General features: G+C 45.6%; 1 protein-coding gene across 2 annotated transcripts in view; it reads left to right on the top strand.

The window, feature by feature from the left end:
• Positions 1-13,731, top strand: part of LOC134345137 (mediator of RNA polymerase II transcription subunit 12-like protein) — a 709,294-nt gene that overhangs the window by 632,098 nt on the left and 63,465 nt on the right. For both annotated transcript variants that reach the window (XM_063045338.1, XM_063045337.1), the window contains exon 39: positions 3,503-3,723. In XM_063045338.1, coding sequence (XP_062901408.1) covers positions 3,503-3,723 — 221 coding nt within the window. The remainder of the gene's footprint in view (positions 1-3,502; positions 3,724-13,731) is intronic.

Genomic DNA, 13,731 nt, shown 5'->3' with positions numbered 1-13,731 from the left:
CCACACGATCAATGCTTCTCATCATCTTATACACTTCTATCAGGTCACCTCTCATCCTCCGTCGCTCCAAGGAGAAAAGGCCGAGTTCACTCAACCTATTCTCATAAGGCATGCTCCCCAATCCAGGCAACATCCTTGTAAATCTCCTCTGCACCCTTTCTATGGTTTCCACATTCTTCCTGTTGTGAGGCGATCAGAACTGAGTACAATACTCCAAGTGGGGTCTGACCAGGGTCCTATATAGCTGTAACATAACTTCTCAGCTCCTAAACTCAATCCCACGATTGATGAAGGCCAATGCACCGTATGCCTTCTTAACCACAGAGTTAACCTGTGCAGCAGCTTTGAGATGTCCTGTGAACTCGGACCCCAAAATCCCTCTGATCCTCCACACTGTCAAGAGTCTTACCATTAATACTATATTCTGCCATCATATTTAACCTACCAAAATGAACCACTTCACACTTATCTGGGTTGAACTCCATCTGCCACTTCTCAGCCCAGTTTTGCATTCTATCAATGTCCCACTGTAACCTCTGACCTCCACTATCCACAACACCCTCAACCTTTGTGTCATTAGCAAAAATGTATTAACCCATCCCTCCACTTCCCCATCCAGGTCATTTATATAAATCATGAAGAGTAAGGGGGTCCCAGAACAGATTCCTGAGGCACATCACTGGTCACCAACCTCCATGCAGAATATGACCCCACTACAGCCAGTTTACAAAGAATGGTGTGAAGACAAAAAAAAACATCCAGTGAGCAGAAGTTTTAAAGGCAAAAACACCCTGTTAATGAGAGAGGTTAGAGGAGACTGGTTAAAGCTGACAGTAACTCAAATAACCATATGTTACCAACAGATGTGCAGAAGAGCATTTCTGAATGCACAAAACGTTGAACCTTGAATTGGATGGGCTACAGCAGCAGAAGACCATAAATGTACCCTCAGTGGCCTCTTTGTTTGGTACGGGAGATTACTGATAAAGTGGCTACTCTTTGTATAACATTTTAAAATTAAAAGTGTGGCAGTATGTTAACAGAAATATCATCCAATAACCCAGAAAATCTACCAGTCCATAAGATCATAAGATATAGGAGTAGGAGTAGGCCATTCAGCCCATCGACTCTGCTCTGCCATTCAATAATGGGCTGATCCAATTCTTCCAATCATCGTCAGCAGCACTTCTGCAGGAAAATTTGCCAAGAACACTCATGGTCCTGTAATCGCCTACATCATACGACATGGCACATGATAACGATGATGGTGACTGCATTTAAGGCACTGTAAACCCTAATACCAGAAACACAAGTTCCAGTTATATAGTAGAGAGAGCACACAAGAGAATACTGGAGCAACAAGCGATCTGTACGAGGAACTCAGCAAGTCAGGCAGCCGACTCCTTCTGATGAAGGGCCTCGGCCCGAAACATCAACACTTTATTGCCCTCCATAGATGCTGTTTGACCTACTGAGCTCCGACTGCAGGTTGCTGCTCCATTGATATATCACCTGTAGCAGAATAAGATATGCTACAGGGATGAAGGGTGACAGTTAGCTAGATAATCTTAAGATCATATCTGGACAGATTTCGACATGGGCAGTGTGATAGTGTAACGGTTAGTAGAACACTATAACAGTGACAGTGACCTGGTCTCTGTCCTGCTTCTCTCAGCAATGAACTTGTACATTCTCCCCGTGACTGCGTGGATTTCCTTTGGGTGCCCCAGTTTCCCCCTGCATTCCAGAGGCACACGGGTTTAGCTCAGTGAGTTGTGGGTATGCTATGTTGCCGCCAGAAGCGTGGTGACACTTGTAGTCTCCTCTCAGCGCATCTCACATTGTGTTAGTTGTCAGTGTATTCCGGGTGCTCCTGTTTCTTCCAAAGGCGTACGGGTTAGTAGGTTAATTGGTCACAGGGGTGTAATAGGGCGACCCGCTTTCATTGGACGGTAAGGGCCTGTTATCATTCTTCATCACCTCTATGTAAACGGAATAAAATGATCAAAATGTTGAACACAGATTTTAAAGAGGATTTTAAAATACGGAAACGAGGCAAGGAAGCTTTGGTAGTAAATTCCAGCTGAACATTTAAATGACACTGGTAGAACAATTGAAATCAGGAAAGTTGGCCTGAAAAACATCAGAAAATTAATTTCTAAATACCAATTTAACCTTCAATGGCCATGCAGGTTTAGAAATCAGGAACTTACCTTGATATGGTTTTGTGCCCAAATCAAATGAGATTGTATGGGAACAGGAATAGACCATTCAGTCCTAAAGACTTTGCTGGTCCACATATGACAGCTCCCAGGAGCTGCCCTTAATATTAGTCACCTCTGGAATCTTTCATTATCACAGTGAGTAAAGCATTGGAATTGGTTTATTAGATCTTAAGACATAGGAGCAGAAGTAGGCATATGACCCACTGAGTCTGCTCTACCATTCCATCAAGGCTGATTCAATTTCCCTCTCAACCCCATTCTCCAGCCATCTCCGGTAACCTTTGATGCCCTTACTAAACAAGAACCCATTAGCCTCTACTTTAAATATACCCAATGACTTGGCTTCCAAAGAGCCAACACAGGAAATGAATTCCACAGATTCACCATATCCTAGCTAAAGGAAATCCTCCTCATCTCTGTTCTAAAGTGATGTCTCTCTGTTCTGATATTGTGCCCTCCGGTCCAAGCTTCTCCCATTATGGGAAACATTTTTTTCCTTTGCCACTTTATCTAGGCCTTTCAATATTTGATTAGTTTCAATCAGACTGATCACAATATTCCAAGTGTTGTGTGACCAGTACCTTATAAAGCCTCAGCATTTCTTCCTTACTTTCATATATTAAATATATTCTCTCAAAATGAATACTAACACTGCATTTGCCTTCAATACTGTCATCTCATCCTGCAAGTTAACCTTTAGGGAATCCTAAGCAAGGTCTGCCAAATCATTTAGCACCTCTGATTTCTGAAAATTGGACTACATCTTTATTCCTTCAAGTAAAGTGCAGGACCATGCACTCTGTACGCTGTACTCCATTTGCCACTGCTATCCCCATTCTCCTAATCTCTCCATACTCAGTGCGTACCAAATTTTGCAGGCTAGAGCCTATAGGCAAATTGTAAATAGACTGTAAGACGCACAAGCAGCATTGGGCCTCTCGGCCCATCAAGTCTGCTCTGCTATTCGATTATGGCTGATTTATTATCCCGCTGAACCCCAATCTCCTGCCGTCTCCCCATAACCTTTGACACTCTTACTAATTAGGAGCTTATCAACCTCTGCTTTAAATACACACAATGACTTGGCCTCCACAGCTGTCTGAGGGAATGAATTCCACGGATTTACCGCCCTCTGGCTAAAGGAATTCCTCTCCATCTCTGTTCTAAAGGGACATCTACCCCTTCTGAGGCTGTGTGCTCTGGTCGGAGACCGCCACCCCGCACGATAGAAACTATCCTCTCTGAGGTCGAATGATTGTTCGCTTCTTTGTTTGCAGGAGGACCCAGGTTGGACCCTCCAGGTCAGTTCAACCCCACGAGCACCAAGCAGGCCCTCACCAACATGCTTCAGCGTCGCTCGGGGTCCATGATGCAGCCTCCCTCAGTGCCCAGCATCTCTCCCCAGCAGCAGCTTTTGCAGATGAAGCTGCTACAGCAACAGCAACAGCATCAACAACGACTACTCCGGCAACAGGCACAGTCCAGGAGCTTCCAGCAGGTGCGTCTCCACCTGGATGCTTCAACCGGGCGTGTCAATCCCATTAACGTTTCTGCATTGTGTACGCGGAAAACAAGTTCTTATTCCCAGTACAGGAGCTCAGAATGGCAGCCACGAGGGGGACCTTGCCCAGTATCAGGGAACACTTTACACAGATCAGGAGAATGGACAGAGAAGTGGCAGATGGAATACAATGTATTGAAATATGTCCTCATGCACTTTGGTAGAAGAAACAAAAGCAAGGCTATTTTCTAAATGGGGATAACATTCAGAAGTCAGAGGTGCAAAAGGAATTTGGAGTCCCAAAGTTTAACTTGCAGGTTGAGTCTGTGGTAGGAAGGCAACTGCAATGTTAGCATTCATATGGAGAGGACTAGAATATTAAAACAAAGGTGTAATGCTGTGGCCTTATAAGGCATTGGTCAGACTGCACCTGGAGTATTGTGAGCAGTTTTCAACCCCTTATCAAAGAAAGGATATGCTGACACTGGAGAGGGTTCGGAGAGGGTTCATGAGTATCATTCCAAGAATGAAAGGGTTAACATAAGGATAATTTGATGGCTCTGGGCCTGAGTCGCTGGAGTTTAGAAGAATGAGGGGAGATCTCATTCAAACCTATCAAACATTGAATGGACTAGATAGAGTGGATGTGGAGAAGATGTTTCCCACAGTGGGGAAGTCTAGGACCAGAGTGCACAGCCTCAAAATAGAGAGACATTTATTTAAAATAGAGATGGGAAGGAATTTCTTTAATCAGAGGGTGGTGAGTCCATTGAATTCTTTACCACGGACTGCTGTGGAGGTCAGGTCACTGGGTATATTTAAAGCAGAGGTTTATAGGTTCTTGATTAGTCAATGCATGAAAAATTATGGGAAGATGGCAGGAGAATGGGGTTAAGAAAGATAATAAACCAGATATGATGGAATGCAGAGCAGACTCGATGGGCTGAATGGCCTAATCCTGCTTCTGTATCTTATGTTCATTTGGTCACACTAGTGTGGGGTAGATCCATTGCTGATTCCATCAGGGCACTTGCTGTCTTTTTAACCCTAATGAATTTAATGGTGACAAAAGTAAGACAGACAGTTAAGAGTTTAACCTCAGAGCAGCCTTGATGTAACCAGATGACAGTGCAGTTTAGTATCAGGAAGTCATGCAGCCTACATCCACATCAGCTGCTCTATACCTAGTGTCTCTTTATGCACATATAATCAGTCTCTGTATTAAACTAATCTTAATTACTGTATATATGGCCACACTCAGTCACTCCTACATTATGTTTAATAGGATTGCTTTTATATTTATTTATTATTGTGTTCTTTATGCTATTGTGATTTTTAATCCTCCATTGCATCTGAAGTAAGAATCATTTCATTCTCCTATGCACTTGTGCACTGAAGAATGACAGTAACTAATCTTGAATCTCGAATTTTGTCGAACTGGTCAAGACCAGGCTTCCGACCTAACCTTGTTCTGTTTACCTGTGTTTAGCCCATATCCCTCTAAACCCTATCTATCCATGTATCTGTCTAAATGTCTTTTAAGTGTTTTTAATGTACCTGCCTCAACCAATCCCTCTGGCAGTTTGTTCCATTTATGTACCACTCTCTGCAGTTGCCTTTCAGATTCAGAGGTGCACAGTAGTGTCATGGTTAGCACAACGCCTTACAGTCCCAGCAACCCGGGTTCAATTCCTGCCACTGCCTGTAAGCAGTTTCTACATTCTCCCCGTTGGGTTACCTCTGGGTGCTCCAGTTTTCTCCCACAGACCAATTACGTACCTTTAAATTGCCCGTGATTAGACTAGGAATAAATTAGCCCAAAGGGGTGGAAGGGCCTACCTATTCTGCGCTGTATCTCAATAAATAAAATAAATACATAAATAAATAAAACTCAACTTAAGTTTACTTGTCATTCAACCATACATTAATACTCATGAACACACCCAAATGAAACAGCGTTACTGTAGGGCCAAGGTGCAATACGCAGTACCAACAATCACACACAGGTTCTTTGTACTTCTGATTTTTGAATGTTCTCCCGGTTAGAAATCAGTCTACACCTTTATTCCTTCTCCGAAGATGACCATACACTTCCCTACACTATATTCTATCTTCCACTTCTTTGCCCATTCTCCCAATCTGTCCAAGTCTTTCTGCAGACTCCCTGCTTCCTCAGCATTACCTGTCCCTCCACCTTGATTCGTATCATCTGCACACTTCACCACAAATCCATTAATTCCATCATCCTAATCATTGGCAAATAATGTTAAAAGAAGCGGCCCCTGCCAAGTGGAACACCACTAGTCACCGGCAGAAAACCATAATAGGTTCCTTTTATTTCAACTCTTTGCCTCCAGCCAATCAGCTGATTTTCTATCTATGCTAACAACAGGAATTCTGCAGATGCTGGAAGTTCAAGCAACACACATAAAAGTTGCTGGTGAACGCAGCAGGCCAGGCAGCATCTCTAGGAAGAGGTGCAGTCGACGTTTTAGGCCGAGACCCTTCATCAGGACTAACTGATGGAAGAGTGAGTAAGGGATTTGAAAGTTGGAGGGGGAAATCCAAAATGATAGGAGAAGACAGGAGGGGGAGGGATGGAGCCGAGAGCTGGACAGGTGATAAGCAAAAGGAGATACGAGAGGATCATGGGACAGGAGGTCCAGGAAGAAAGACAAGGGGCGGGGGGGGGGACCCAGAGGATGGGCAAGGGGTATATTCAGAGGGACAGAGGGAGAAAAAGGAGAGTGAGAGAAAGAATGTGTGTATAAAAATAAGTAACAGATGGGGTACGAGGGGGAGGTGGGGCATTAGCGGAAGTTAGAGAAGTCGATGTTCATGCCATCAGGTTGGAGGCTACCCAGACGGAATATAAGGTGTTGTTCCTCCAACCTGAGTGTGGCTTCATCTTTACAGTAGAGGAGGCCATGGATAGACATGTCAATGGGAATGGGATGTGGAATTAAAATGTGTGGCCACTGGGAGATCCTGCTTTCTCTGGCGGACAGAGCGTAGGTGTTCAGCAAAGCGTCTCCCAGTCTGCGTCGGGTCTCGCCAATATATAAAAGGCCACATCGGGAGCACCGGACGCAGTATATCACCCCAGTCGACTCACAGGTGAAGTGTTGCCTCACCTGGAAGGACTGTTTGGGGCCCTGAATGGTGGTAAGGGAGGAAGTGAAAGGGCATGTGTAGCACTTGTTCCGCTTACACGGATAAGTGCCAGGAGGGAGATCAGTGGGGAGTGCTTTTCATTCTAGGACGAGGGAGATGTCTTCCTTTTTTAAAGAAAGGGGCTTCCCTTCCTCCACTATCAACTCTGCTCTTAAACGCATCTCCCCCATTTCACGTACATCTGCTCTCACTCCATCCTCCCACCACCCCACTAGGAATAGGGTTCCCCTGGTCCTCACCTACCACCCCACCAGCCTCCGGGTCCAACATATTATTTTCCGTAACTTCCGCCACCTCCAACAGGATCCCACCACTAAGCACATCTTTCCCTCCCCCGCTCTCTCTGCATTCCGCAGGGATCGCTCCCTACGCAACTCCCTTATCCATTCGTCCCCCCCATCCCTCCCCACTGATCTCCCTCCTGGCACTTATCCGTGTAAGCGGAACAAGTGCTACACATGCCCTTACACTTCCTCCCTTACCACCATTCAGGGCCCCAAACAGTCCTTCCAGATGAGGCAACACTTCACCTGTGAGTTGGCTGGGGTGATATATTGCATCCGGTGCTCCCGATGTGGCCTTTTATATATTGGTTAGACCCGATGCAGACTGGGAGACTGCTTTGCTGAACACCTACGCTCTGTCCGCCAGAGAAAGCAGGATCTCCCAGTGGCCACACATTTTAATTCCACATCCCATTCCCATTCTGACATGTCTATCCATGGCCTCCTCTACTGTAAAGATGAAGCCACACTCAGGCTGGAGGAACAACACCTTATATTCCGTCTGGGTAGCCTCCAACCTGATGGCATGAACATCGATTTCTCTAACTTCCGCTAATGCCCCACCTCCCCCTCGTACCCCATCTGTTACTTATTTTTATATACACATTCTTTCTCTCACTCTCCTTTTTCTCCTTCTGTCCCTCTGAATATACCTCTTGCCCATCCTCTGGGTCCCCCCCCCCCCCCGTCTTTCTTCCCGGACCTCCTGTCCCATGATCCTCTCGTATCCCTTTTGCCTATCACCTGTCCAGCTCTCGGCTCCATCCCTCCCCCTCCTGTCTTCTCCTATCATTTTGGATCTCCCCCTTCCCCTCCAACTTTCAAATCCCTTACTCACTCTTCCTTCAGTTAGTCCTGACGAAGGGTCTTGGCCTGAAACGTCGACTGCACCTCTTCCTAGAGATGCTGCCTGGCCTGCTGCGTTCACCAGCAACTTTTATGTGTGTTGCTTCTATCTATGCTAGTGTCTTTCCTGTAATACCATGGGCTTTTATCTTGTTAAGCAGATTCATGTACAGCACCTTGTCAAAGGCCTTCTGAAAATTTGAGTACACAACAACCACTAATTCTCCTTTGTCTGGCCTGATTTTATTTCTTCAAGTAATTCCAACAGAAGAGTCAGGCAAGATTTTCCCTTAAGGAAACCATGCTGACTTTGGCCTATTTTATCATGTGCCTCCAAGTACCTTGAAATCTCTTCCTTAATAATGGACTCCAATATCTTCCAACCACTGAAGGCAGGCTAACTGGCCTATAATTTCCTTTCTTCTGCCTCCTTCACTTCTTAAAATGACATTTGCAATTTTCCAGTCCTCCAGAACCAATCCAAAATCTATGATTCTTGAAAGCTCATAACTAATGACTCCTCAATCTCTTCAGCTACTTCTCTTTGAACCCTGAGGTGCAGTTCATCTGATCCAGGTGACTTTCAACTTTCCTTAGTGATAGCAACTGCACTCACTTCTGCCCCCTGACATTGTTGTATTTCTGGCATAATGCTAGTGTTTTCCACGGTGAAGAATGATGAAAAATATTTATTAAATTTGTCTGTCCTTTCCTTGTCCCCTATTGCCTCCTAAGGGTTACTTAACCTTAAGCTCCCTTATCAAATCTGCTTCATTATGCAACAGTCAATCCAGAATTGCCCTTTCTCCTAGTCAGCTCAACCACCACCTCTTCTAAAAAGCCATCTTGTAGGCATTCTACAAATTCTCTCTGTTGGGATTCAGCGCCAACCTGATTTTCTCAATCTACCTGCACACCCATGTCCTTTTTACGTACCTTTTCTATTTCCCTTTGTAATTTATATCCAGCAGCCTTGCTACTGTTCAGGGGCCTGTATATAACAACCATTTGGGTCTTTTTACCCTTGCAGTTTCTTAACCCTAGCCACAAGGATTCTATATCCTCTGATCTTATGTCACCTCTTTCTAAAGATTTAACTTCATTTTTTACTAACAGAGCCACCCCAAATCCCTCTACCTACCTGCCTGTCCTTTCGATACAATGTGTTTCCTTGGATGTTAAGCTATGATCTATGATCCCAACTATGATCTTCTTTCAGCCGCAACTCACAGATGCCCATAACATTAGACCTGCCAATCTCTAACTGCACTACAAGATCATCTACCTACATGTATTAAAATATAATAATTCAGTCCCGTATTCATCACCCTTTTCAATTTTGTCCTTATATTACACTTCACCTCATCCCCACAGACTGAACTGTCTTTCCTCACAGTCTCACTTCACACTGCATCAACTTGTGTACCAATTGTCCCATCCTCAGCCCTATCAATCCAGTTCCCATTCCCCTGCTAACAGCTTAAGCCCTGCCCAGCAGTTTGAGCAAACCTTCCCACCAGGATATTGGTGCCCCTGAGGTTCAAGTGTAACCCATCCTTTTTGTACAAGTCATACCTTCCCCAGAAGAGGAGGAAGTTTGTTAAGGCTTCTGGGGAGAGTTTAAACTAGAATTGTTGCGGGGTGGGAACCGAACTGAAGAGACTGGGGAAGAGGCGGTTGGCTCACAAGTAGAGAAAGCTTGGAGACAGCGTGTGAGTGAGGATAGGCAGGTGATAGAGAAGGAACGCACTTTGAGATATGTCTGTTTTAACACAAGGAGTATTGTGAACAAAGCGGATGAGCTTAAATCGTGGATCAGTACTTGGAGCTATGATGTGGTAGCCATTACAGAGACTTGGATGGCTCAGGATAGGAATGTTACTTCAAGTGCCAGGTTTTAGATGTTTCAGAAAGGACAGGGAGGGAGGCAAAAGAGCTGGGGGTGTGGCACTGTTGATCAGAGATAGTGTCACAGCTACAGAAAAGGTGGACGTCATGGAGAGATTGTCTATGGAGTCTCTGTGGGTGGAAGTTAGGAACAGCAAGGGGTCAATAACTCTACTGGGTGTTTTTTATAGGCCACTCAATAGTAACAGGGTTGGGAGGAGGTAACAGAGTTGTCGTGATGGGAGATTTTAATTTCCCAAATATCAATTGGCATCTCCCTAGAGCAAGGGGTTTAGATGGGGTGGAGTTTGTTAGGTGTGTTCAGCAAGGTCTCTTGACACAATATGTAGGTAAACCTACAAGAGGAGAGACTGTACTTGATTTGGTATTGGGAAATGAACCTCGTCAGGTGTCAGATCTCTCAGTAGGAGAGCATTTTGGAGATACTGATCATAATTCTATCTCCTTTACAATAGCATTGGAGAGAGATAGGAACAGACAAGTTAGAAAAGTGCTTAATTGGAATAATGGGAATTATAAGGCTATCAGGCAGGAAATTGGAAGCTTAAATTGGGAACAGATGTTCTCAGGGAAAGGTACGGAAGAAATGTGGCAAATGTTCAGGGGATATTTGTGTGGAATTCTGCATAGGTACGTTACAATGAAACAGGGAAGTTGTGGTAGGGTACAGGAACCGTGGTGTACAAAGGCTATAATAAATCCAGTCAAGAAGAAAAGAAAAGCTTACAAAAGGTTCAGGGAGCTAGGTAATGTTAGAGATCCAGATGATTATAAGGCTAACAGGAAGGAGCTTAAGAACAAATTAGGAGAGCCAGAAGAGGCCATGAGAAGGCCTTGGCAGGCAGGATTAAGGCAAACCCCAAGGCATTCTACAAGTATGTGAAGAGCAAGAGGATAAGACCTGAAAGAATACGACCTATCAAGTGTAACAATGGGAAAGTGTGTATGGAACTGGAGGAGATAGCAGAGGTACTTAATGAATACTATTACATAGTATTCACTATGGAAAGGGATCTTCGTAATTGTAATAATGACTTACAGCGGACTGAAAAGCTTGAGCATGTAGATATTAAGAAAGAGGATGTGCTGGAGCTTTTGGAAATCATCAAGTTGGATAAGTCACTAGGACGGGATGAGATGTACTCCAGGCTACTGTGGGAGGCGAGGGAGGAGATTGCTGAGCCTCTGGCGATGATCCTTGCATCATCAATGGGGACAGGAGAGGTTCCAGAGGGTTGGAGGGTTGCGGATGTTGTTCCTTTATTCAAGAAAGGGAGTAGAGATAGCCCTGGAAATTATAGACCAGTGATTCTTACTTCAGTGGTTGGTAAGTTGATGGAGAAGATCCTGAGAGGCAGGATTTATGAACATTTGGGGAGGATTAGTTAGCATGGCTGTGTGAAAGGCAGGTCGTGCCTTATGAGCATGATCGAATTTTTTGAGGATGTGACTAAACACATTGATGAAGGAAGAGCAGTAGTAGATGTAGTGTACTCTTCCTTCAGTTAGTCCTGACGAAGGATCTCGGCCTGAAACGTCGACTGCACCTCTTCCTATAGATGCTGCTTGGCCTGCTGCGTTCACCAGCAACTTTGATGTATGTTGCCTGTAGATGTAGTGTACATGGATTTCAGCAAGGCATTTGATAATGTACCGCATGCAAGGCTTATTGAGAAAGTAAAGAGGCATGGGATCCAAGGGGACATTGCTTTGTGGATCCAGAACTGGCTTGCCCACAGATGGCAAAGAGTGGTTGTAGACGGGTCGTATTCTGCATGGAGGTCAGTCACCAGTGGAGTGCCTCAGGGATCTGTTCTGGGACCCTTACTCTTCGTGATTTTTATAAATGACCTGGTTGAGGAAGTGGAGGGATGGGTTAGTAAGTTTGCTTATGAAACAAAGGTTGGGGGTGTTGTGGATAGTGTGAAGGGCTGTCAGAGTTTACAGCGGGACATTGATAGGATGCAAAACTGGGCTGAGAAGTGGTAGATGGAGTTCAACCCAGATAAAGTGTGAAGTGGTTCATTTTGGTAGGTCAGATATGATGGCAGAATATAGTATTATGGTAAGTCTCTTGGCAGTGTGGAGGATCAGAGGAATCTTGGCGTCTGAGTCCATGGGATGCTCAAAGCAGCTGTGCAGGTTGATTCTGTGGTTAGGAAGGCACACAGTGTATTGGTTTTCATTAATCGTGGAATTGAATATAGGAGCCGAGAGGTAATGTTGCAGCTATATAGGACCCTGGTCAGACCCCACCTGGAGTACATTTCTGGTCGCTTCACTGCAGGAAGGATGTGGAAACCATAGAAAGGGTGCAGAGGAGATTTACAAGGACGTTGCCTGGATTGGGGAGCATGCCTTATGAAAACAGGTTGAGTGAACTCGGCCTTTTCTCCTTGGAGCGACAGAGGATGAGAGGTGACCTGATAGAGGTGTATAAGATGATGAGAGGCATTGATTGTGTGGGTAGTCAGAGGCTTTTTCCCAGGGCTGAAATGGTTGCCACAAGAGGACACAGGTTTAAGTTGCTGGGGAGTAGGTACAGAGGAGATGTCAGGGGTAAGGTTTTACGCAGAGAGTGGTGAGTGCGTGGAATGGGCTGCTGGCAATGGTAGTGGAGGCGGATATGATAGGGTCTTTTAAGAAACTCTTGGATAGGTACACGGAGCATAGAAAAATAGAGGGCTATGGGTATGCCTAGTAATTTCTAAGGTAGGGACATTTTCAGCACAACTTTGTGGGTCAAAGGACCTGTATTGTGCTGTAGGTTTTCTATGTTTCTATGTTTATGTTTAAGAGATCCCAATGATCCTGAAATCTGAAACCCTGTCCCCTGCACCAGTTCCTCAGCTATTCATTCACCTGTACTATCATCCTATCCCAGCCCTGACTCGCACATGGTACCTGGGGGTAATCCAGGGATTACTGCTTTGGAGATCCTCCTCTTCAACACCTTCCCTAGCTCCCTATATTCAGTGTGCAGGACCTCTTACCCCTGTCATCGGTGCCAGTGTGCACCCACAACCTCTGGCTGCCCACTCTCCCTCGAGAATGTTCGGCAGCTGCTCTGCGACATCCTGGACCCTAGCACCAGGGAGGCAATACACTATCTTGGCTTCTTCTTTGTGACCACCGAATCTGCTGTCTGTCCCCCTCACTATCAAGCCTCCTGTCATTACCACTCTGTTTCACTTTACCCTTTCCTACTGAACCTCTAGGCTGGCCACAGGGCCACTAGTCTGTTTGCTGCTGCTGTGCCCCGATAGGTTATTTCCCCCCAGTAGTATGCAAAGGTGTTTTATTTGTTGCTGAGGGGAATGGGGTGTCTAGGGAGGGGTAGCACCTCTGGTGGGGGGGTCTGCTGTGCCCTTTTTAGGACAGCTCGTCCACCTTTGGTCCCCACCTGGCGCTCAGCTCTCACCTGTGGCTCCACGTAGCTGTAACACGCGCAGTGGCTGCACCCCGGTAAACCGTCTTGGCCAACGGGCCAAACCAGGTGAGGGTAGCCGATGGGTCCTCGACCTTCGGTGAGGTATGGGATCTGCCTATCCCAGCGTGTGAAATCTGGCCCTGGCAGATTGAGCGGAAGAGACCGATTAAAGGTTCAACGGTCAAGAAGGCAGGCCAGCAGGTGTTGGTGGAGCGCTAACAGCATGGCAAGGCACTTAGACGTCCTGGTCATTCACTGCAAGAGGTGGTGATCTCTTTAAACTCACCCGGCAGTAGGCAAAGGCAAACCACTGCTGTAACCTGCCGCATACACGATTTCCCAATATGTCAGATCGGCGTGGAG

Source organism: Mobula hypostoma, chromosome 4 (assembly GCF_963921235.1).
Source record: "Mobula hypostoma chromosome 4, sMobHyp1.1, whole genome shotgun sequence".
In the NCBI taxonomy this organism is placed as follows: Eukaryota; Metazoa; Chordata; class Chondrichthyes; order Myliobatiformes; family Myliobatidae; genus Mobula; species Mobula hypostoma.
This window is presented reverse-complemented; position numbering and strand designations above follow the sequence as displayed.